The sequence below is a fragment of the Andrena cerasifolii genome, chromosome 6, assembly GCF_050908995.1.
Source record: "Andrena cerasifolii isolate SP2316 chromosome 6, iyAndCera1_principal, whole genome shotgun sequence".
NCBI lineage: Eukaryota > Metazoa > Arthropoda > Insecta > Hymenoptera > Andrenidae > Andrena > Andrena cerasifolii.
Genome location: NC_135123.1, coordinates 1,717,861 through 1,742,761, shown reverse-complemented (window position 1 = coordinate 1,742,761; position 24,901 = coordinate 1,717,861). Strand labels below are relative to the sequence as shown.

Below are 24,901 nucleotides of genomic sequence, written 5' to 3'. Positions count from 1 at the left end.
TCGTTTAAAATTGTCGGATTGAGGTGCGTTTCAACCTTTTTATCAGAAACACCTGTCAACCCAGTAAAAATCATTTCATTGCAATAAAATCAAAAGGTAAACTTGCCGATGAACTGGGCCCTCGCCGATTTCAAAGTCGTCATTCTGAACAACATTTCCCTTTAAACTTTTTGGCGGTCGGCTTTGGTTTACGAGATATTCGCAAAAAACTTTACGTAACGCTAGAATTACCGAGTTTAACACTTATTCATATCAGTTCGCTACCATGCTTTACGCGCCCGCAAACGGGGGCGCGCCCCCCACCCCATCTAGCCCTAACCAATACTAATACGTCGGCTGTGAAACAGATTTCGATATATTATGCCGAAAGTTTTTTATTAATATCTCCGAAATTAAGGCCGACCCCCAAAAAGTTTAAAGGGAAATGTTGATCAGAATGACGACCTTGACAACATATGTCAAGGTCATCGAAATCGACCAGGGCCCAGTTCATCCGCAAGTTTACCAAACAAAATTATGAAAATTTCATTTTTCGTACACAGGGGTGATGACTTATCATTCGGCAGTGTCGACGAGGGTTGCTCGGTTAACGATATTCAAAGAAGTGATGAGATCGTGAATAATCACGAGCAGCTACCAGATCTTTTCGGCTCGCAGTTGTTGATGTAAATTATTTGATGCATATATATATTCTCGAGTGGGCATGTTGTTCGTGCTTAAGACAGCGCTGTTCGGCCAGCTACCGAACTACGAGAGAGGCATCCTACCACCCATCGAGTTGCCTTTGCTAGACAGGACAAGCAAGCGTGGCTAGGCTGGGCGGGTGCGTCGAGAGAAAAATGAGACCAAAGAGATACAAGTGCAAGAATTTTTATAAGACTGATTTCAAAGTATTATTTCATTGTAAACTTCATATCTAAATATATTACCGAATATTAATCCAGAACAAACGCAGCCTATTTTATTGCAACAGCAGTTAACGGATCATTACTGTATATCTCATCACTTTTGAATACCAAGTTCATATTTCTTAGTCTGTTTATAGGATTCATATGTACTTTAAGTTTGAAACTATATTTCGATTATTTACTGCTCTATAAATTCACAGCAAAACAATAATCTAAGAATTATGTACGAGTGTACATATTAGAATATTATTGTCTTTCCTAAGAGTGAAAATTAAATAATAAAAGGATATCCACACAGCTTAGCTGAAGAAAATAGTTTCGTTGCGATATTTGAAAGCAAAATTGTATTTTACAATGGTTCAGCGGAAATATACATACAACATGTACAGAAGTTTAGTGAATGTATAAATACATTTTGGCTATAACTGTATCTCAGGAACCAAGTGGTTACATAGAAGCAAAAAAATAATTAAAAGAACCATAATTACTATTAAACCAGTGGTAGATCTTCACATAGACGAGGAAGCATGCGCATAGGGCTTGAATGAACCAAAAGTCAAATTAGAATTTTTTTATTTCTAAGGTTTTGTTAATTGATTGAAACTGCAACATGGTAATAACGGCAAAGAATGTTATTTCTGTTGTGTTCTATAATGTTATGTTCTATATGTAATGAAAAGATAATACATTTATTTTTCAGTTCATGCACTTTAGTTTCACATATTTAAAAAGCACATTCCTTTAAATGTTTAGAGGGGCCTTTGCGCATAGATCATCTTCGTGTGTTTAATCTACCACTGTGTAAAATCTTAGCATATTATTTGTATAAAATTTATATTCTTTAAATGATGCAGAAGTAGCAATTTATATATATATACATATGAAAAGGCTGACAATTTCTGTTTTATATTCATAGTATGAATAGTTACCACATATAAATGTACTGCAATGCAATTTATATCTATGCCGCGAATAATAATTCTTTTAATATCTGGTTATATATTTTTGTTATCAAAAGATACATTCACAGAATTTTCTGGTATTTTAAACTATAATATGCTCGAGTGTGATAACTGTAATGTCTAGGATCGTGTCGCATATTAATTATGGATTTCATATCTGCAGATCGTTTGAAGCTCTTATCGATATTCTTCTGATCGTAGGTCCTCATTGCTCGTTCAGCCCATTCTTGAGCCCTAGGCGGTTCACGAAATATCCCTCTTTGCCTTTGGTTGAGATAATCAATAACGTCATCATAGTAATTTTTTCTAAAGAAAAGAAAGCACTATTATAATGATATTCGCACTTCTGGAATATGCGAAATGAATACGACAATTTATATCGCAGAAGGTTTGGAGAATTTTATAAATTATATAAAATAACTCTCGAACCCATTTTAATAATTAAAACCAGCAATTCTAAAACTGCCTTGAAATTGTAAAATATCAATTAGGTAAGTACCTACATAGCTATATTTGTATGTAAGGACCTCGAATTTCACGAATCCAGTTAATATTTTGTTTGATGTGATTTGTATGATTTTTTTTAATGTTTTCTTATCGACTTATGATCTCATATTGCAAAATATGTTGTATTATCGTCACAATGATATTAACAAGTAATATGTTTTATAAGATGCAGAATAAGAAATAGGCATTATACTGCAAATTGCCTAATTTTTTGAAAATGTAAACCGTAAAAACTCTTACCATTATATCATTCCAATGTTCATAGACAAAACAGTTTACTTAAACAGTTGCTTAAATAATGTAAAAGAAACCACATGTCGCAAACGCATGGTTTCTCAAAAACGTGAGAAATGGTTTCATCAAATACATGGATCACTTCATCCATAGCAAAACTTTATGATTTTTTTTCAGAACACGGTGAGTTTGCGACACTTTTTCTCCTTCCAACGACCATAATATATTGATGTAACGAAGAAACATTAATTTTCAATGTTATAAACAGTTGTGCGGAAATTTTTTACAAATTTCCACTAAGACCATCGCTTTTTTAACTTCTTGTGCATAGAAATATCATTTGCCTTTTTAAAGATGCGATCCCACGGCACGTGGCTTGGCAAGTTCGCGCCGCACTCACCGAGCCACGCGTCATGGGAAATGATTAGCTTGGGCTAGTCGCGTCGTACGAAATGCCCATGACTTCCCGACTCAAACTTGCGAAACAGATTTGAGGAGCCCACAAGCCTGCCGAGCCACGCGCCGTGGGATCGCGCCTTAAGAATTTCCAATTTCACAACTCATAAGAGAAGTGTGCAAGGTGCTGGTCATCGATTTGGCATAGATTTAGTATTAATATACAGGTATGTTCATGACGGTATTGTATCATATTTGTGAGATTTTGCTTTTATTGAAAAACTCAAAAAAATGTGACTCGGATGAAAATAAAATAGAAAATATAAGAATTGTATTAAACAACATTGTAAATGGTTTAGCCTAGTACGGTTAGTTCACCTTTGGTCCTACTCGCAGTTCCTCTTGCGAAGGGAATTGCAGCGAGTAAACTGCAAGGCACGCTAACAGCGACAAGCGGAGTCTTTTTGTATGGGTTTGCACGTGAGCCGAACACGCGAAAGACAGAGTAGAGTTCAGTAAAGTGTCAAGTGGTCGAAAGATGGAGTGAGGAAAAATATAATAGTACTTCGTCTGTCCCCTACCGCCTCTTACTAATTTTCAGTATAGTAGCTGGGAAAGGTACACCGAGTTCGTAAACTCGGTGGAACGTTAATGTAAACGTGTTTCGAGTATCAGGAAATGATTTGACAGAAATATGAGAAGATAACGACCCCAAAGCTAAATCAGATCTGCTACGTCAGCCGGTGTTACCGCGCAATGGCTAAATCAGGGGTGTCGAACTAGCGGCTCGCGAGCCGCAGTGGCTCCTTCTCCTCTTCACCTGCTCCGTAGAGCCGTAGGCAAACGGCTCTCTCCAAACAACGTACAGGGTGATTCTCCAGCGATGCCCGTCAAGGAGATGCCGCCTTGTACCCCGTGGCTAGGACAACCCCCCGCAGTGCCTCGCCGAATTTTATGGTTTTCGACTGTCGAAGGGGTTAGAGTGCCTATTAAGAAGTCAGAAATCTTCGATTTCTGTATTTCTCCTCAGATCTTTGCGAAAACGACACCAATCGATTCCTTATGTTGCACCGATGAAACTGACACCAAGAACGACGTAATTCGGACCATAATGAAGGAAATTCCATGGAAAATCATTTATATAATTTCAAGTTGACTTTGTTAATAATAGTCCGATTTACATGAAATTTGGTACGATCTTCTTCGGAAAAACATAAGGAATCCATCGGTGTCACTTCCATATCGATATAATAAAAAATAAAGAATCATTTTATTACCGAAACAGGAATGAATCCTCAGCCGACCGCTGAAAATTGGGGTCGACCCCCCGCAGTCGACGGTGAAATATCCATTACAGCGAATTAAGAAATTATTTTTTTCATCGTATTGCAAGGGAAGTGACACCTATGGACTCCTTATGTTTTTCCGATGGAGATCGTACCAAATATCATGTAAATCGGACTATTATTAACGAAGTCAACTTGAAATGATATAAATCGATTTTTCAAGGAATTTCCTTCGTTATAGTTCGAATTACGTCGTTCTTGGCGCCAGTTTCATAGGTGAAACATAAGAAATCGATTGGCGTTGTTTTGGCAAAGATTTGATGAGAAATTCTGAAATCGTGGACATTTCTCACTTCTTAATGGTATTCCAACCCCTTCGAGGGTTGGAAGCTATCAAATTCGATGAGGCACAGTGGATTGTTGTCCTCGCCACGAGGTACCAGGCGGCATCTCTTTGACGGGAGTAGCTGGAGAATCACCCTGTACTTCACTCTGATGAATTTCTCTTTCGGTTGCCGTACTCTCTCCCTGTCCGGTCTCGTGTAACGCCTAGCTTGGAGGAAAATAAGTGGGGGAACCGGCTGATCGGGGGCCCAATTCGTGCGACTCTCGGAGTGGGGAAGTTCGACATCCCTGGGTTAAGCGTACGATCTCGCTATACCTTTTCCAGCTACTATAACTCTAACTCGCTCTCGCAGAAGTGAGAAGACAGTGTTTAGAAACATATCCCCTACACTATCTCATCATTCACCAATCAAGAGCTGCAAGCTCTTAACCCTTCAAGTACGGAGCACTTCCACCTATGGACACACTATAAAATCAGAGGAGTCTTAGAACTGAAAATATTGTAAATTTTTCCTTCCTAGATTTCAAAGGGGGGAGATTTTATTGAAATGAAAATCGTACCAGTAGAAAGTGTGTTATGTGTACATTAAATTGGTGTCTATGTACATACAGTGCTGGAAATATTTATTGTATCATTCGAATAAACGCGTTAGAGTGAATATTCGTTGCATGATCACCAGCTATATTCGTTGTATGATCGTCGCCTTGCCCCATCAACTGGGTTAGGTCTCCCGTGATCTTCCTCGGAATCAGTCAAGCGTGAAATGCGTCACCATGATGTAAGGATACAAGGTGTGCTCACTTAGCGGCTCATTTTCGTCTTCTACTGCGCATTCCCAATTTTCGCCATATTAAAATATGTATGTATATGAATGCATATGAAGGGCACGTTATTGGCTAATCTGAAAGACTGCGCAAGAGCACACTTTATATCCTTACATTATGAGCGAAACGAGTTGAAACAAGGCAACCGTGGAATAAGATACAAGCCAGCGTGCCGACGGCGGGTACTTTGTAAGAAGCCAACCGTTGGCATTTAAAGACCACAACCTTAAGGACAAATTAAATGTTTAAATTTTTGGTTTTATTTTTATGTTAATATTTTTAACATATTACTGAGATTTTTCTGATGAAAATAAGACCAAACACGATGTGATTTGGATGATATTGAGTTATTTTCATATTCACCTGCCGTTCATTCTTTCTCTTTCTTACTCGCTGCCTCTTTCTTCGACTACCGACGGCTGCCGTCGGCAAAACATAAACGCGAACCCGAGGCTTGTCGGTATCGCTTGAATAAACAAGCTATCTTGAGATGGAATTCGTGTCCCCTACACGTTATAAGATCGTTCCGGTCCCGAGTGATGATCATACAACGAATATTTACTGTATCACTTATATCTAATACCTCTGTTATTATTATTAGTAGGAAAGTATTATTACCAGATTTATTTATTGCACAAATGTGTAGTTCACTGTCTTGACCAAAATAAGCTGGATACGAATTATTTTATCAATTGTATTGCTATGAAACTTGTGCGTACTACGTAAAGGACAACGTTAAGTCGCAGAGGGGATTAGTGACCTACGAACCTACAGCGAACACTATACACCGTTGGAAAGATCTCGCCTAGACGAATCGATTGATACGATTTTTAACTTCGAAATCAGATGGGATCACCTCGAAAAATGCCCTCAAAGTTCGAGGTTTTGCGGGTTTAAACAAAAGAAATCGGTAGTAAAATCCCACTCCGGCCCGAGGGATGCAAGCGATACTGTAGCAGATGGGGGGAGGGGGCAAATGTGCCCCAAGAACTTCATTTCAGGGCTGTGATGGGCCTGTGTTTGCCCTATGGGCCCCTTCCCTATGATGCCCAGTACGAAATCGCCAATGGATGAGCTTGGGGTTCTCCCACTCTTGTCCGCGTTGTCAGGGATACCGCGCGACGCTAAAGATGCGACCATGACAGACCAGCCGCTAGCCTGGCTAACAGCATTGTTGGCCCTGGGGCAATGCAATGCAGTGGGGCCCCTGACGATCCACGGGAATAAACATGTTTTGTATTCGGGGAAATGGACCACATATTTCCAGTTCCAATGCGGGATAAGCAAAAAAAAAAAGGTTAACAGATCCATGAGGAGATCATTTCCGTACTTGCCTACTTTATATTCAAACATTCGAAGCAATCAACGCCAAGCGTAGCAAGACAAGTAGGAACCGCAATGCGGGACGTGTGGTCACTTTATATATGGGGGCCCCTGCTGTCATGGGACCCGTGGCGACTGCCCAGTGTGCCCATGCCTACAGACGGCACTGAAAATTGCATTGGTAATGCGTGTGTTAACTCAGCGATTAAACAACGATTACAATTTCTGCAAAAGAACCAAATTAGTGACCAAAACTTCGTACAAGCTCTTGTGAGAGGTAAATTTCCTGAGAAAATTTATTATATAAAAAGATTCTATTTTTGAGAATTCTTTAGAATCGTGATCTATGCTATTATATAAAGAGGGAGCCGATTTTTATGTTCGTACAAAACTCAAGACCTATTGAACCGATATTCCTCAAATTTTAACACGTTATTCCTGCATACTCTAGGATGGGCATAGGCTATGTAGCATGTCTCAGAAACGCGTCATTAACATGTAATTTATGCGTAAACATTTCATGTATACAGCTGTTTTGCAGACCACGTGACCCGTGTATGCGACAGTCTACTTCGCGCGCGCATGCGCATATTCGGCCCGCGCGATACCTCGCCCGCAGCAGTACCGTGATGTCTCCACCAGATGGCAAAGCTTTTCGCGCGCTTTCTCGCTAGAGAAGTGGATTACCGCGGACATATATGTTAGAATGATCGTACGGTTTCAAATTGCTGTTGCAGTTTTATGTGTACCCCGTGTGGATGTTATTATGCCTCGGGTGCGATCAAATTTGTCAAGATCATCCACACCTGCTCGACGTATACAATACTAGCTTTGCTACTCAGCTTCACCGAAATTTAAATTATGATTTTATTAAAAAAAAAATTGTTTTTTATTTATTTATCTTTTTTTGTGAAAATAGCCACGTTCATCTGGATTAGGTAGGTATAATGAGCTGGGAGAAATTTCGTGACCCCTGAGTTTACCGTTCGAATGTTTTTAGGCGACAGACAAACACACAAACACTTTCTGCTGTATACATTAAGATACACTGGTAATTCCAGGACTTATAAGAGAGAATGTTACCGGAAGGTTTGCATTGAATTATCATCCAGGAATTAACTAGGTATGTTAAATTAGGAGAAGTTTAAATAGGAGCGATGAATAATATTTGCCATCATTGCTCTGGCAGGTGATGCGCAACAACAATTCATTCTAATGTCAGAAAATCATTATACCAAGAATGTTATCTTCTCCGAAATATTACGAAGACATCAAGCTTTTTTTCAAAATACTTAATTTCCTTAAAATATATTAATTCTAATAAACATGAATTAGTCACGTTAATATCTCGGGCGAAGCCGAGATGGGGGACGCTAGTAATTAATATAGTAGGTATGTTCAAGCTTCTCAATGTTGCGCAAACTGTGTACATTCCAGGTAGTAATAGGTGTAATAGGGTAACACTAATTGTGAGTGGCGCATAGTTAGGCGAAATACTGTTTCAAATCAGTGAAGCCTTTCCGAATGATCACTTTTGCCTGGAAAGTTTTGTTCAGCCGACTCTGCATTCCGAACATATGCCGACATTAATGGAAATGAAAATTTGTATAGTTTTCATTAAATCATCACGAGAGTACTGTCACCGTATAGGCGGTGAAACTGAATTCAAATACGATACTATTTGCATCACGTATTATTTAAAACAGTCCGGGTGAAGTCGAATTTAGACTCATTTTCATCAGAAGAATCTCGGCAAACCAGTGGTAATGCTTCTATGATGTAATAGAGAAAGTAGAAATGAAAATTTTGATTATAGATTATAGATCACTCATCGGAGGTACGACTGACACGGAAACGAAAGGATCGCTGAGGCGGCGAAGAGGAAAGTGAACTTTGAGCTCGGTTTATTTTCAAAGTAAACATTCGAAGACTCTCGAACAATACTATCGATGCCTCCTAGGCAATATTCACGTGAAAACACATCATAGCCGCACATAAAGTGGCACATAGTGTTGATATATTTACTGATAAATTTATTAGCATTATTGAATTTATTAGTATGAACACGAGTTATGTTTTCATTGCGTTTAGAATGAAAATGAATGAAGTATCGAGTATAGTTCGAAATTGGCGCAACTTTGGATTTGCAATTTGTTAATTTTTACACGATAAGAATGATTCGTAAAGTTTCCAATTATTTCTTCATCACTCTTACTATTGTCGAACATTGCGAAAAAGTAAAATATGACCACTTCATTTTTACAATAGATTTTCCACTATCCCGCTGGGGAATGATTTTACTTGCATGCGTGACTTGCAATTTTATATATAGAAGAACAACTAGCACTAGTAGAGATTCGAAAATATTAATATTACATTCTTTGCTGGAATACTCACCTGTAATCATAAATGTATGCGTAATTAAGGAAGAGAGGACGGACCCAGTGGTGATTATAATGTGGTGGTTCCAATTTTTCCAACTTCACTTTCGGTTTTTCTGTGGATGCTGCGTCACCAGTCGCAGCCGCCGCTTCTTCTGCAGGAGCCTCCGTGGATTCCTCTGCCGGGGTGTCGTCCAAGTCCCATGCCGCTGGTTCATCATCTGCCCACATTTTGATTTACGTATCCAAAGGTGAATTAGGCCTGCAATGCACACAAATCCCAAATATTATTTGTACTGTATAATAATAATAGTCTCCATAAATTTTAATTCACTTTATTAAAATACTATTGCCGCTGTGACACATAACTTGCATTATTTCTTTCTGCAACTTATTAAAAAAGACAGTGTAATGTAAAATTATCCGAGTGTCACGAGTTTCGTAATATCAACAAGATATAAATACAATCTACAAGGAATACAAATGAACCAATATGCCATTATAGATATTTCTAATGACTTAATTAATTTACACATAGAAAGTCAACGAAAGAAATGTTTGTAATTCTTTGTTCAATTGCAAATCTGTACTCAAAATTCACGTTGCTCACTTGCATACTGTATTTAATTATCAACGTTTAACACTCTTCTCTTTAAGTGGATCTAACAGCTAGTACTCCCAATTGGTAGGTATATTTAGCTAATGAGATATATTTAACAAAGAGAAACAGGTCACGTTGAGACACAACAAAACTTTGATTGTGACATCGATTAGTATTTGTAGTTACAGATTACTTTATCTATCAATATATATATATAACTTTTATAAGAATATCTTTATACAATGCCACCGAGGTTTATGTGGTACATGGTCAGAGAGAATTGTAATTCTTCTTCAAAACATTCAAACACAAAAATCGCTCGGAAATCATATATAAATATAGAAAATGAAAATGCAAGTATAAGGAATTTAAGATTCCTTATATCAAAATTCAGTGAGGATTTCTATTAAAACTTTCAAACAATGCTTCTAAATAGCGCGATGTAGTGAAAGTATACAGTTCAGTTCCACTGTATTTGCATTAAAATTAATTTTTATCCATTCATGGAATGTTTAACTGTTAATGTAAAACTCCGAAGCTTTAAGATCTATGGCATTGTTTTCAAGAATACACACTATCGAACTTTTGATATTTAACTCAGTTGGTCAAGTGTTAAATGGGAAGTTTGTCACTAGCGCACGATCACAATATTGTATCCACTGTCACTCCTAATTTACAAACTCTCAGAACTAAATCACTACATTATTCGAAACCACACTATTGAAATGACTTGCCAAGCAAGAACGTGTGATAACGTTTTGAAGAGCAAAGCGGTACCTGCAGTACGATAGCCACCCGTCTAAGTGTCTCTTCGGACTGAAAAAAATACTCACGTGGATCTTGCTTTGTTTCGCTTTTATTTTAGCTTATAAGATTTTCCTTGCCTTCCCACCGGTCCACCTCTTAAGTAAAAGACTCCCCCTCTCCGCGAAACGATAAGAAAGAAATAGCTTGGAGGGGGTATTTTTGGCAACCAAACCATTGTAATCATTGTTACCACACAGGGCAAGGAGTTGCTAGCGACGCACATGTTAATACATTAGCCAATGCTGCGATTTCGTGTAGAACAAAGCCTGTCCTCGTGCTAATTGATTTATCCAAAACTCAAAGTAACAAAGACAAAGGTGCCGATAAAAAATGTCACGAAATTGACAAGTACGGAGGTCACGTCACATATTACATTATAACAGTAATAACTTCGTATTTCGTTTGGTATATTTAATATTAAATCAAATGAGTTTCAAAACATATCTACGAATAAATAGGGAGTGTTCAATACCTTGAACATTGTATGTAGTAAAAATTATAATCGCAGGAACATCAAAATGATACAAAAACCATATAAGCGTTAATAAATGAAAAACTTTCAAGTGTGAAAAGCACATTATTCTCTTGAAATGGTAATTTGATATTAACTTATACAAATATATTATTCGTAAATATATGTGAAACTTTAGTTGATTGTTTATTGGATTTGTATATGTTATAGCACTAATGTATGCTAAAACTAAACATATTTGAATCTTTCTATTTGAGTATTTTCTTATTGACTATATTGCCCCTTAATAATTTACAAAAAAATAAAACGAACTCCTATATTATTTTATTGATTTTATAATATTGAAGGAAAAGTTAATAGAAACGCTCGTACCTTTGTATACTATCATATGGCATATATAAAATACAGTATATATAAATGCAAAATTAAAAAAAATATTTAATAGTATTTCACTGGAATTCACTACGTAAAGAATATTGCGAAATAATACAAGCAAAATTTTTATATCATCATCGTCATATGGCTGACTTCTAAGAGAATTTTTAATTAGTTACTCACTAGGGAAGATCCCGAACCCGAAAATTGAAAAAATTCTGAAACTTTGTGAATACATAGGGGATTTCCTCCAAGTTACAACGCAATTTTTGTTTGCTGCCCAAATTCACTCGAAGGGAGTGAAATTAGTCCCTGAAAATTCGGCTATTTTCCGATTTTGTGTTATAACTCGGGAACTGTAAGAGATAGGGAAAAAAGTTTCAAGACAAAAGTTACTTCTTTTAATTAGATCTATCATTTGGTAAAAAAATTATTTTACAGTTCACGAGTTATAACACAAAATCGGAAAATAACCGATTTTTCAGTGGTCAATTACACCCCCTTAGAATGAATTTGGGCAGCAAACAAAAATTCCGTTGTAATCAGAAGGAAATTCCCTATATATTCACAAAGTTTCAGAATTTGTTGATTTTTCGGGTTCAGGATATTCCCTTGTCAATGAACCACGTAACTTGATCACATTGGTTGTTTCCGGTGTTAATGAAATTCCAATTTTTCTTATGTTGAATATTTTGTTTCCGGAAAGCATATAAATTACTGCCCAACAAAGTCGATATTCAATTGGTTACAAGGGAACTGCAAAGAACGAAGGGAGAGAGCAAAAGCGAAAACAATAGGTACGTGTCTCATTCTATGCGGTATAAGGAATGTAGTAGCTTTTTACCCAATGTTATACGAAGGTTAACATATCTATAATATACGGAGCGTTCGACTATACTGACGGGCATCCTTTTAGGGGGTGATTCTACCGGCCCAAATAAGACGAAAATAAAGAATAAAATTTTTCGATATCGTACTTCGTTTTCGAGAAAATTGACCTTGAACATGAGCTAAACACTCGTGAACCGAAGTACAGTTTTAGGCGCCTGAGGGACACGCGGAGGTTACGGGAACGCGGCGTGCTTTCCGTACGCTTATGTATCACCGGGTGCCCCTCAGGCGCCTAAAACTGTAACTTCGGTACACGAGTGTTTAGCTAATATTCAAAGTCAATTTTCTCGAAAATGAAGCGCGATATCAAAAAATTGTATTCTATATTTTCGTCTTATTTTTGGTAATTATGCGGGAAAGCTGTGTCCACACCGATTTCAGTGACCTTGAAATGTGTTGCTAAGGTCAACATTCTGAATAACTTTCCTCTATACATATAACCGCCGCTCGGCTTTAGTTTTCGAGATCTGATCGGTAGTTGATTGGGGCCGGATCTGTTTAACGCCCTCTCCGCGAGTAGAGCTGCCAACTTTTGAGAGATTTAAGATAAATATATGTGTTTCATAAAAGGATGGTCTTGAGGATTTGAACCAGCAACTCCTGAATGCTTTTATGTACCGCTGGCGAAGAAGTGTGTTGCTTGTCGGGGTGTTATTCTGCAGAGGGAGTATGTTGCTGAAACACATTTTGTTATCGTAAATCTCGGAGGGGGGGGGGGGGGCGTAAAGCTAATCTAAATAAATCTGTCCCTAATTAACTGCGACTGTTGATGCGAACGAAAACCCAGAACGAGTGAATTTTCCGAGATGCTTCGGGTTAGATAAGAGGTCTCAACTCCCCAGTGGGAACATCTAGCCTCAACCAACTACCGATCACTGTTTTTTGCGAATACCTCGGAAACTAAAGCCGAGACCCGGTTATACAATGTTCTATAGGAAAAACTTGCTTAGAAAACATCTGAAAAAAATCATTGAATTCGGTGCTGAAACACCCTTTCTGCATAATTACCCTATTTTTTTCATGTAGAATCACCCTTTAAATTTTCTCCCACATGTAGCCGAACACCCTGTATGCATATATTTTTGCTACCGCGTGCTATATGAATGTGGCAACAACAACTAGTGACCTTGAAAATTTTGCGAAAAAATTACTTATAATAATTATGAAGCTGGCGAAACAGATGCGGTGACGTCCTAAAATCAGGAAGGGACGAAAACTACACTGCATGATTCAGTAGCGGGAATTAAGGGTTGTAATGCGTGACGAAAACATACGGGGTGTAGCCGAAAGGATGTTACAAGCGGGCAGGAGGTGATTTCTTATTCAAGAACAAATCAAAAGTGAAAAATAGCTTAGCTTTCCAGAAAATCGATTTCGAAATTTTATTCAGCACACATACACCTGACTAAGAGTAGACTAATTGGTCAAATACAACAGTAAACATGGCACCACTGCTGTTGAAGTGAATCCTTGGGCGGAAATAAGTCGAAATTGTAGAATATTTTTTTTTAAATAAGGTTTTGTTTTCAAGAAAATCGAGTTTGGAGGCCTGAAAATCGGTTCCACCTTTAAATCAATTTTGTCGAGGTCAAATCTCAGTTATCGGAGAAACTTATTCTACAATTTCGACTTATTTGTACACGAGGATTCATTCCATTTCCAATTGTACCGTTTATTTTCCTGAAAACTAAGGCTTGGATGAAAAAATGTTATTCTACACTTCTAATTTATTTTTGCATAAGGAATCATCTCCTGCTCGCTTGTACCACCCTTTTGGCTGCACCCTGCATATGTGTGTATGTGCGTTATGATTTGTTCCTTCATCTACGTTCGTAATAATATTTCCCTCCTGTATATCTGGTGTCACGTTTCGCAGACCATTTGAGATCGTCCTCAAGGGTCTGTGATGCCCTGATCAAGTACCGCCGTTTGGAACTTTTTTTGTCATAATAATAATGTATTTACTACATTGAAGTTTTTTTCTATATATTAATATATGTCTTGAGAATACAAAAATATTTTTTTCGTATTTTTTTAATGCTTGCTTGTGCCAAAATATGTGGGTGTAATATGCGCTGTAAAATAAAAGATGCCTCGACTGCGTGGTCGATTTTGGAAGAACCGTGTGTCTGAAACAAAAAAACAAAAATGATTTTTAATTATTATGACTGTGGCTATGGCGGGGACTAAGATTAATTAGATTGAAAAATTAACAAAGTGGCGGACGTCCAAAGTTGAACTATAGAAATTAGCTAAATTTAGTAATCATTCTGCGACGAGAAAGATGAGAAAAAAAATGATAACACAGCCCCAGATACGTGGATCTTCTAAAATCCACCACGCGCATATTGCACGCCCTTATTTTCGGGCAAGCAAGCATTAAAAAAATATGATTTTTTTGTATTCCCAAGACACATATTAATATATAGAAAAAAACTTAAATTTAGTAAAAACACATTCTTTTTGTGACAAAAAAAGTTCCAAACAGCGGTACTTTATCAGGGCGTCACAGTGGAAAGTCCCATTAATATACGTTACCAAATGTGTTCCATAATCTGTATTATTTCATCAGTAGTCTATATTAGAAGAACTCGGAACAAATTGATTGAGATGCGAAAAATTTAAATCGATTCACAAACATCACAATGCTTAAGGTCGTCAAGTTATTCAGTTCGTGTTATCAATTCGTGCTGAAACAGCAAGAAGAATTATTTATTGAGAGTTAAATTTAAAACTTACATGAAACTTGCCTACATATCATCTACATACATCCTTATTTATGTGCAATTTGTACACCTACCTACAATTATCTTTTACATCAAAAGAGAACTTCATTGTCTGTAGTAGTATTAATGAGTCTACATTATTTTTAATAAAACACTTTTGAAACTGCTATAATTAAACCATCCACTGTAAAACTACTATCTAATGCGAGATATTATGTTACATAGAAGAAGATATTGTAATATAATTTAAGAGTCCTTACATCTTCACACCGAAATTGTACAAGAAATTAAGTAATTGGTACATACATAATCAGGGCCGTTCTTGGCGGGGGTGCAGAAGGTGCCCCCGCACCTGGGCGGCCAAACTTAAGGGCGGCCGCAGGCCGTTTATTATACGTAAAGTTTTGACTAATAAGAATAATAATCGAAACTCTTTTGCACGATAACTGTTTAAAATTATGTATATATAGATATAAAAGTAAACGCTGCATATCAGTTTCATAATTAAAAAATATTAAATTAATAAGGGCGGCAATATTATTTTTGCACCTGGGCGGCCAAAACCCAGGAACGGCCCTGTACATAATTATCTATCAAACTAGCCCAACGTTCTAAATAGCGTGTAAATACTCGACTATATACGAGCAGAATATCGCTTGTTGACACGTGCGTACGATATTAAAGTACGATATCATAATATACAGCGAGTTTATAAAAATGTGTGACACTTTTTCACGATCGGTTCTGCTCAATAAAATAATACAAAAATTTGGTATACGCATATATTCGAAAATGTTTAGTTTCGCAGTCATAAACATTTTTATATTCCATAAAACACAGGCTTCGATTGCCTATTAAGGGGCGACCAGCTGACAGACGTGTCCGTCGGTTGGCCTGTACTACATTTTAATTCATATCCGTTCCTTCTGGCCTTCAAAACACAAGAGGCAAAATGATCGGTACTCGATATATCGATCCGCGGAAACACAACTGGGCCTCGTCAAATGCCACTTTAACAGGCGTTTCGGGCCCGTGTTTTACGAAATATAAAAATGCTAATAACTGCAAAACTAATCATTATTAGACATATGCGGATCCCAATTTTTTTTATTACTTTGGTGAGTCGAAACCAATCCTGAAAAAGGCCCACATTTTTATGAACGCCCTGTATACATCCAAAAAGCATTTATTATGTTACAGTATGTACCTCGTATTTGTACTTCGATGCATTCGTTTTAAAGGCGGCTGTATAAAACTAATGAAGAAGCTGTTACATTCCGTATCTTTCCCGTAGTTACAACGTGTATATTGAATTCTTTAATGAAAATGAAAACATCTGCGTTGTGAAACATGTGACGAGACACCGAGTTTCATGTACATACACATCTAGTATGCATCCCCCCCCCCAGACCCTCCCGCAGACCATTATTTACGTAGTTATTGCGTTTATAGAACACTGGTTTCTACAGATGAATGATTTACTATCTAGTAGATTAATCTTTTTAGTATTTATTGCATTCCTTAAATATATATACGCACTATGCAATAAGATTAATATTATAACTTCTGCTTATTTATAGACTACACGCTGCAAAAACTTACAGTACACGTATCGATCGTTGCAACTTTATTTCGAAATAGAATCATTGACATCGTACCCTGGTTTAGTTACTATAAATCACAAGCTGCGTTAAAACACATTAGGTAGACATAAAATTGGATATAATGTTCCAATAGCAAATACAAATAATTAATAATAGACGATGATTTTATCATAAATGAATGTAAGTTTGTGTATTATAGAATAGTTTTCAATTTCATGAAAAAATTATTGTAAATGTACAGGGTGTCCCATAGGTTTTCTACAGACTTTGCCAACGTGTGCTGCCGCTAAAAACGGTACAATACTGGCATATAAATGTAGGTTCATAAATGCTTTATTAAAGAGTTATAACAGAAATATGAAATGTTTGACATACTTTCAAGTGAATATTGGTGAATACTATATAACATGGTACTGTTCTATTAGAATTCTTGCGGGTATTCTCTAACGACAGCTCGAAAACTTCCCATACAAAAACTGTAAACGAAATACATACCTGCATATTGTTTAACAGAAGAACATTTTGCATTCTGAAGATCGTAAACTGTTATCTGATGAGCTAAAACGCAACTGAAACTAATTCACTATTAAAATGTGCAATTTGCAGGCATACTGAATTGTTTCAAAGCAGTAGACAGCTTCCATCAATTAATAACATATATGTAATTTATTTGTTCTTGCCAATAAGACAGTTATTGTTTCCTTCATATTTTAATTTTTTTGTTACAACTTATCAATGAAGCATTTAGGAACCTATATTTCAATGAGATTTTTATCTTATCTGTAGCTACAGAACTCGCAGGCAAAATTTGTACGGAAATCTGTGGGAGACCTTCTATAATAATTTCCTGATCGAATTACTTTTCATGTTTTACTGATTTTACTTTGATGTGTGGAAAAGAATGTGTGAATTACATACAAGTATATAAATTTGGCACTTTGAAAGATAATGCTTTGTTTCAAAAAATTTTCATGTCGGTTTAATCTACACATGGCAAAAATGTTAAATGTGTCCTTGTATCCAAGGACCCAAGTTTTAGTTGAGTTTCAACCCACTGAGTATATCGCCATCATCTTACGGATGTTTTATAGGCGGTTATTCATCTATCAATGATGACTGATATCAACACAATTTCATTTCAGTAATAATACCAAAACCTTACTTTATAATTTTAAAAACACAACCTGATAAACATAGATCTTATTAAATCAACAATAACACAATAATGCAATAACACAGTTCGGCAGCCATCTGGACTTGTAACATTTAATAGCCATTTCTTATAGGTTTTCTTGCGCTGAAAACGAATCCGCAAACCGTTTGTCGCCATCACCCTTATTTTTCCAAATTTGTTTTTGAAAAGAACTGCAAATTTCCCACTTTGAACATCTTTTGTTTCGAAACAGTAATAGTTATTTGTTTCGCCAAATTGTTCTATGAACCCTCCCGAATACAACGATATAAGTTATTATTGCGATATGAACATTTAAATATGTGTAAACAACGATCGAAGGGAAAGGGACACCCGAAATGCACCATTTTTTGCAGATATATTTTGACGTATCTCAAAAACTAAAGGTCTAAGAGAAAATCCATCCACTCCACGCGACGCAGCACACATTTTTCCTCCGGGAAGCATTAACAGAAGTGGTAAGTCGCGTTTTTTTCCCATACAGAAACGAAATCGTTTGGCAAAACGTGCGGCGCCGACGGTGGTAGTCACGTGCGTTAAGTAGTTATGTTAAGCCGCGTATTCACCTGCGCATTCGCCTCGAATGTGCATTCGGCGCGCGCCGATTTTTTGCTCGTCCGGTGTTCGGCGCGTGTTCGGGGCGCGACACGTGTACGGCACGTGTTCGGGCCGATCCGCTTGCTGGCGGTCCATCAAAGCGCGCATTCGGGTCCGAACAATACCATGAAATGGACGCCGCAAATTTCACTCAACCCCGAACGCGCACCGAATGCGCGCCGAACGCGCGCTGAGCTCCGAACGGGCAAAATATCGGTGAGCGCCGAATGCACATTCAGGGCGAATGCGTAGGTGAATACGCAGCTTTACGCTGAGCGACAGTGGTTCGCCCGCCGCCGTTGACTACCACTGTCGACGGCGCACGCCTTACCAAACTATTTCGTTTCTGTATTGTAAACAAAAGGTGACTTACCATTTCTGTTGATGCTTTCCGACGGAAAAATGTCTGCTGTATCGCGTGGAGTCATCAGATTTTCTCCCAGACTCTCAGATTTGGAAATAAAATGAAAGATATCTGCAAAAATGGGTGCATTTCGGGTGTTCTTTTCCCTTTCATCGTTGTTTAAACATATTTAAATGTTTATAATTTAATAATAACTTATATCGTTGTGTTCGCGAAGGTTCATAGAATAATTTTACGTAACAAGCAACCGAATAACTATTACTGTTTCGACACAAAATAGATGTTCAAAGTGGAAATTTTCAGTTTTTTTCAAAATCGAATTTCTCAAAAACCGAAGGTGATGGCGACAAACTGTTTGCGGATTCATTTTCAGCGAAACTGCTATTGAATGTTACAAGTACGAAAAAAGTCAAATTTTGTCAAACTGTGTAATTTATCTTAATCATGTTACGTCCGGAAAGGACTTTCTACAGATCACCCCGAGCGGTTGGAATGATCTATCGGGTTCGCGCTCTTTTAAGGTGTTAAAGCACGCCTTGACTATACTTACCAAGGAAGAGGAAAATAAAAGGGGGGGTTCAAATGAGGTTTGACACAAGAATTAGAGGATTAACAATAAGATAAATATATATTCTGATTAATGGTGAGTTACAAACTACATACCCTAGAGACGGCGCTCCGTCTCTGTTGACGCTCGCGTTTCGCTGAACCTGTCGTAGGTCGCGGGCGTTCGCGTTACTCTCAGGTAACGCTCGGAAGTCGGTGAACCTGATGTTTCTCGGTTCGCTCGCTCGCTGTGTCGCTTTCGGATGACGCGATGGAGTTGCTGAATCTGGTGTCCATCGTTTCGCTCGCTCGTTCTGTTCCTGGTCTTCGCGGTCGCGGTTGGCTCGTATCGGCGCGGAAACGCACTCCCGGCCAAGCCGTTTCTCGGTGTATCGGAACGGAGATACACTTCGCCTAACCTGATCGGCCGAGCCCGATTCGTGAGATCGACACTGGGGCGGAGACGCGATCTAGACGGCGCGACCTGCCGTCGATACTCCCTAATTCGAGCTTTGAATCTCACTGTCGCTACCGAAATTGCCTCGTCGGCACCTGTCGATCACTCCTTATTTGGAAATATCGGGGCCCGGGCCGTCAACGGTCACGTTGTGCTTACAACCATAACAACGTGAGGGATTCGGTGCCCATGAGGTACGTATGTACGCAGCGAAGCTTTCCCACCACTTTCTCGTTTCTTTCTTGCTCTCGTTCCACCTCGCTCTCGCCTCCGCAGAATAAGAGCGAGTCAGAAGTGGTGGGGATATCACCAAGCTCCTGACGTGTAGGCCAAACCGAGTTCTTAGCGCAGATACATACATCAGAATAGGTGTGCGTTAGGTCCGAAAAAATTCAGGAGCTTTATTGGTCAGAACATTGATTCTTTCTCGATAGGTTCATCTCGTATTGGTTTACGCATAGCTTCGTAACGCAAACACCTACTACGATAAGAATAAACCACAGCCAAATGGCTTCGTTCAGGCAGAGCCGAGCAGCGTTCCCATTACCCCACAATACCCTTCGGGGGCCCAGCAACTTCAACTGCCAATCCACGATCGTCAGGTGGTGGTGGCTGATTTCTCCTCGCGCGCTGTTCGCGAAACCGAACTCACCGGCCAATATATCTGAACACGACCTTAGGTCTCTCTGCTGCGAATACAAATGAAAAATGGAGCTTTTAGTAATAGTCCTAATTGTTTTGAGTCGATGACAGTTGGCTGTGTAATTACCTAATACAGGGGGTGTTCCGCTATACGGCTCCGGCAGGCACAATCCATGGAACGTCCCTGAGCTTTGGGGGCTCCAAGGGACGGGGCGCCTCCAACATGGGGAAGGCTGGTAGATATTTGAGATTGACTTCAATGATTGCTCGGATGCAGCCCGTGCAGTTATTTGGCAAAGACCATTGCAGGTGCCGGTCCCGGCACACGACGCACTTCGTGAGGGCCCTCACCTCCTCCGTCAGCCAGTGCAGTGGGGCCCTCTTAAACTCTCCAAAGTCGGCTGGTGGCCGCAACCATGCGCAGGCTTCGCATAGGGTTCGTGTCCTACGGACTTCAAGCGCCCACGCTTTGCCGTTGCCTCCGGTGGTGTTGTTAGGAACCCTTACGCAGAGGCGCCTCCCAAATGGTGCGTGCAGGTGTCTAGGCAGCACCACCTCGGCTAGTGATGAACGCTTGACGGAGGTGTGGTTGAATCTCGGTGCATTTGCTGCCATTGTTGCGATGAACTTTCTTTTACGATACTAAACTTTTATAAAATTTGTCACTCGCTTGCTTGATTGATGTCTTATATGCTATTGTCCCTACTACCTAATTTTCGCAGCAGAGCGCATCGCGGGGGTCGTTAATAAGGATAACGCACGGGGGGTTTTGCTGTCGTCTGCGAAACCACGCCTAAAAAGGCCCCTTCGAAGTATGACTCGGTACCCGCGAAACTTCTCGCTCGCTCCACGTGGGTTCTCTCTCTTGTTCTCGTGGACTGTATAACGGGTAGGTCGGGAGGAAAAAATGTAATAGCAAGAGGACGGGATCTGGAAATCATTTGAGGAGGGAGGCGGTGTGGTACCATTTCTATATCGACCTTGGCCTATTTCCTTAAGGGCTCGTTATATTGTGTCCGGCGTGCCCTCCACATACGGTATCCAATCCAGAAAATAAGGAGGATAATGAAAATTCCTCCCAGTCCTGGCATTCCATAGGCAACATAAGTCGATAGAATTTTGGATCGATGATGGGTGGCCAGCTCCCTTGCTTGTCTTTCTATGTCCTCCAGTGCAATTGTGTTTGTTTTCGCATGGGCATCTTGAAGGTCAGCCAAAATTTTTACGTGATGTTCCGTGAGAGTTGGCAGGATTTCCAAAATGTTGATGTCGATCGATGGTTTGTAGATGGTTGTCAATGCCTCGGTGAACTCCGGATGCCCATATCTGATCGGTCCGTATTTTGGCCCGACAATCTTTCCACAGTTGCAATATTCTTGCACCCTGGAGCACTTCATATACGGCCGCGTGATTGTTGCATTGTACCTGCAGTGCCAGGGTGTCTCTGATGGAATATAGCCAGGTGTTGGGTGCGATCATTGTTCACGGAATCGACATGTCAACACCATCTCGTAATGATGAGCATTAATTAGGCAGTTGGCGACGGCGCGCTTGCTCATGTGGAGCAGCGATCATGGCCCCTTCCATCGATTCGCGATCGATGGAAGGGGAAGGCTCTTCCTTCCAGGAAAGCCGGTCGCGAGTCCTGGAAGGCTCTCTCTGTTCGCGACTCGGCAACGACACACAAGTTTTTTTCGGAAATTCGCTACGCGCTTCTCTTGCTGGTGCTTCGAATTCACTAATGCTTTGCTTGCTTATTAGCTGCTTAACGCTTGCTGCTTAGATTCATCTCCTGCTTGAATTCTAAGTTCTTATTAGTTAAGTGGTGCACATTAAACATTTTGTAAATAGTTTATTGCTTGTGATCTTGTACATATAATATAGTTATAACTGTCGTGTCTCGTTAAATTTTAAATTATATTTGTCCTCGTGTCCATTAACAGTGTCTTACGTTTCTAAATTTATTACTGCTTCCTCGAACCTTCCGCTAAATAAACATTATAAACAACCATCTTCTTGAGGGAGGTTCGGCTTCCGGGGAGGGCTTAGATGTTGCAGCTAGGCCACTTGATGTTTTGTGGTTTTAATAAGGCATCCGTCTCGTAGCTTGGTGCTTTTTCCAAGTCTTGGAGTGGTAGGCTGAGTTTGCACATGTACATCCGAAGGTGTCTCCTGCATCCTGTGATGTAGTTCTCGTCAGGCATGAAGTATTGAGAATTGATTTGGCTGATTGCTAGATATTCTGTTCGTGGTTTTATGAATATAGGGGTAGAAACATTGGTTGATATAGTCTGGAACGAATGGCACGGTTGTAGGTAATAGAGGTCGAAGGGAATTTGATCCAGTAAAGGATGTCGAGTGACAAGATGATTCGCCCCTGTGAATAAGCTACGTTTAATTTGGCCACCCCTTGTTGTTGTCGGAATTTAATTCTTCCGGGGTCAGCGGGAATTCGTATGGCGTGGTTTCGCGAATTCGTTCGCAAGTCTGCGCAAGCTGACTAGGGGACAGAACGACCTGATGTACAATACTGAGTTTTGCAAACATGAGCGCGTCCGTAATTATGATCAGCGCTGTTACATATTCGTCCACGTGCCTGGTCGTGATAAACGTCCACGTCGAAAAGGCTAATTCTAATTCTACTTTTGTTTCGTGCTCCTCTAATTGAAGGGTACCCGACGCTATTTCCTTAATTCTATCGTCCATATTTCGCATGGAACCCGTTACCGCTTTTAGTGTGTCGTGTATATCCTGGAATTCTGATTTTATAATATGGGTTTGATTTCCTAATAATTCGGCGAAATGATTTTGATCTTTGTAGAGTTTATCTATTTCCTGATTATAATATTGCGCGTCGTCGTTGTTCAGTGTTCCGAAAAGGGCTTTATTCAGCGATCCGATGGATCCCAATGGTACCGATCGCTTGGTACGGTGGAGCAGTGGCTTTCCCAATATGCTGAGTAGCAATTCCTCGTAACGTTTACCGTCGAGGAGTTTTCGTTGTAGGGCCGCGTTAAGGGTGTCGGCCGGGCAAGACGTCCAATTATATGTCCAACATATTATTTTCATTCGGTCAATCTGGGGTTGAGTCTGTGGTCGCGAGGATAATACTTCCGCGACCGGGTTGTGGGTCAACTGCGATACCTTGTAATCTCCATCGATGATGTTACTATTAACGATCGTCCACAGGGACGCAAACAAAAGCAGCCCACGTCCGTCCATGGTGGCGATTGTACGAGGGTTTTCCGAAAATACCTTTCACAGGGGAATTCTACTGTTTTACGTAAATGACTACTGCAAATATGAAAAGCAAGTGAGATAAAGGAGAGGGGGAATTCTATTGTTTTACGTAAATGACTACTGCAAATACGAAAAACAAGTGAAATAAAAGGAAGGAAAAGGAAGCAGATGGATGTAAGAAGTGTGGGACTTTGGTTCGGCTAAATGAGCCCTGTCGCCAGTCCGTTGTAAGTTTAAACCACATTGAATACGCTCCATTGGCGTCAAGGTGGTTTATCTTTAATATAAGTGAGGGGTGAAAAGGAAAGTATTACTAGAGACTCTTACACCGCATTCCTTTTAATTCGCGACAAGGCGATACAAGGCAATACACTGTTATGCACAAATGTTTGAACGCGGATAAACTACACAGCGCGAGACGTGGCCTCTACAGGCGGTTCCTAATGAGTGAGTGAGGGAGAGCGGCACCTCTGGAGGGCTATTTATACGGTCCTCCCAGAGGGACGCGTCCCTCAAGCGACGCCGAAAATGTGCGGCAAATTTTGGCGGAAAACGCTTCCGCACGCTGGAAAAACCTGGGCGCGTCTAGCTGCCAGATGTGTACGTGGCCATAGCTTGACTCACCTAAGCGCACGGTGGAAAAACTCAAGCCACCAACGCGTAAGGTAGATTTCAGCCCTTAAAAGAAGAAACCGAGCTAGCGCCAAAGTCGCTACATAAGCATGTTTCAATTTATCGAAATGTTTCATGATTTGATGACCCTCATCCGAAATTAATATTGCATTGCTTTGTTCGGTAATTGCTTTTATTTTGTAAGGGCCAATGTAATGCGGATCGAATTTATGTAGCTGTAGTATATGCGCCGAGCGGATCGATGAGCGGATCGATGCGCAATTGTTACGCATGCGCGTTGTGCAGGGCGCCGGGCCGAACAGCAGTCAACGGTACACCTCGTACGAGACGAATGCAGAGGTTAGGCATAATAAAGTGTTATTTAGGTACCGAGCCGGGTGAGTGATTCAGTAAAACCCTACACCATTAAACATTACAGGAGCCGAGGTTCCTTTTGTATGTAAACGAAGTCGTTTGGTTTGAACGTAACCTGGTTACTTTTTCGGTCATAAATGTTTTTTGAACGCGATTTGCTAGTGTCCATCTAAAGGTTGAGTTTCCTAGCCGCGTCCAGCGGCCGCGGCCGGCGGTGGCGGCCGGCAACCGCG

At 39.7% G+C, this 24,901-nt stretch overlaps 3 protein-coding genes and 1 long non-coding RNA gene across 6 annotated transcripts in view; 1 reads left to right on the top strand and 3 right to left on the bottom strand.

Annotated features, from left to right (window-relative positions):
* The window catches only part of LOC143369822 (uncharacterized), a 106,241-nt gene extending 90,629 nt beyond the window's left edge, over positions 1–15,612 (bottom strand). Inside the window, exon 1 of the long non-coding RNA XR_013085505.1 lies at positions 15,342–15,612. This is a non-coding gene — a long non-coding RNA (uncharacterized LOC143369822). The remainder of the gene's footprint in view (positions 1–15,341) is intronic.
* LOC143369726 (meckelin) overlaps positions 1–24,901 on the bottom strand; it is a 292,527-nt gene that overhangs the window by 70,847 nt on the left and 196,779 nt on the right. The gene's annotated exons all lie outside the window — the stretch shown is intronic.
* The window catches only part of LOC143369795 (uncharacterized), a 281,266-nt gene that overhangs the window by 80,044 nt on the left and 176,321 nt on the right, over positions 1–24,901 (top strand). The window lies entirely within an intron of this gene.
* On the bottom strand, positions 1,225–10,683 carry Fln (flightin). Of its 3 annotated transcripts, none has more exons than XM_076814447.1 (3): positions 10,602–10,683; positions 9,184–9,429; positions 1,225–2,176 (listed from the first exon to the last, which is right to left on the bottom strand). In XM_076814447.1, exons 2-3 carry the CDS (start codon positions 9,396–9,398, stop codon positions 1,933–1,935), a joined length of 459 nt encoding a protein of 152 aa, XP_076670562.1. In that variant the 5' UTR covers positions 9,399–9,429; positions 10,602–10,683; the 3' UTR covers positions 1,225–1,932. The 3 variants fall into 3 exon arrangements, with proteins under 3 accessions (XP_076670562.1, XP_076670561.1, XP_076670563.1); XM_076814446.1 differs by having other exon boundaries at positions 10,546–10,657; XM_076814448.1 differs by lacking the exon at positions 10,602–10,683 and adding an exon at positions 10,344–10,446.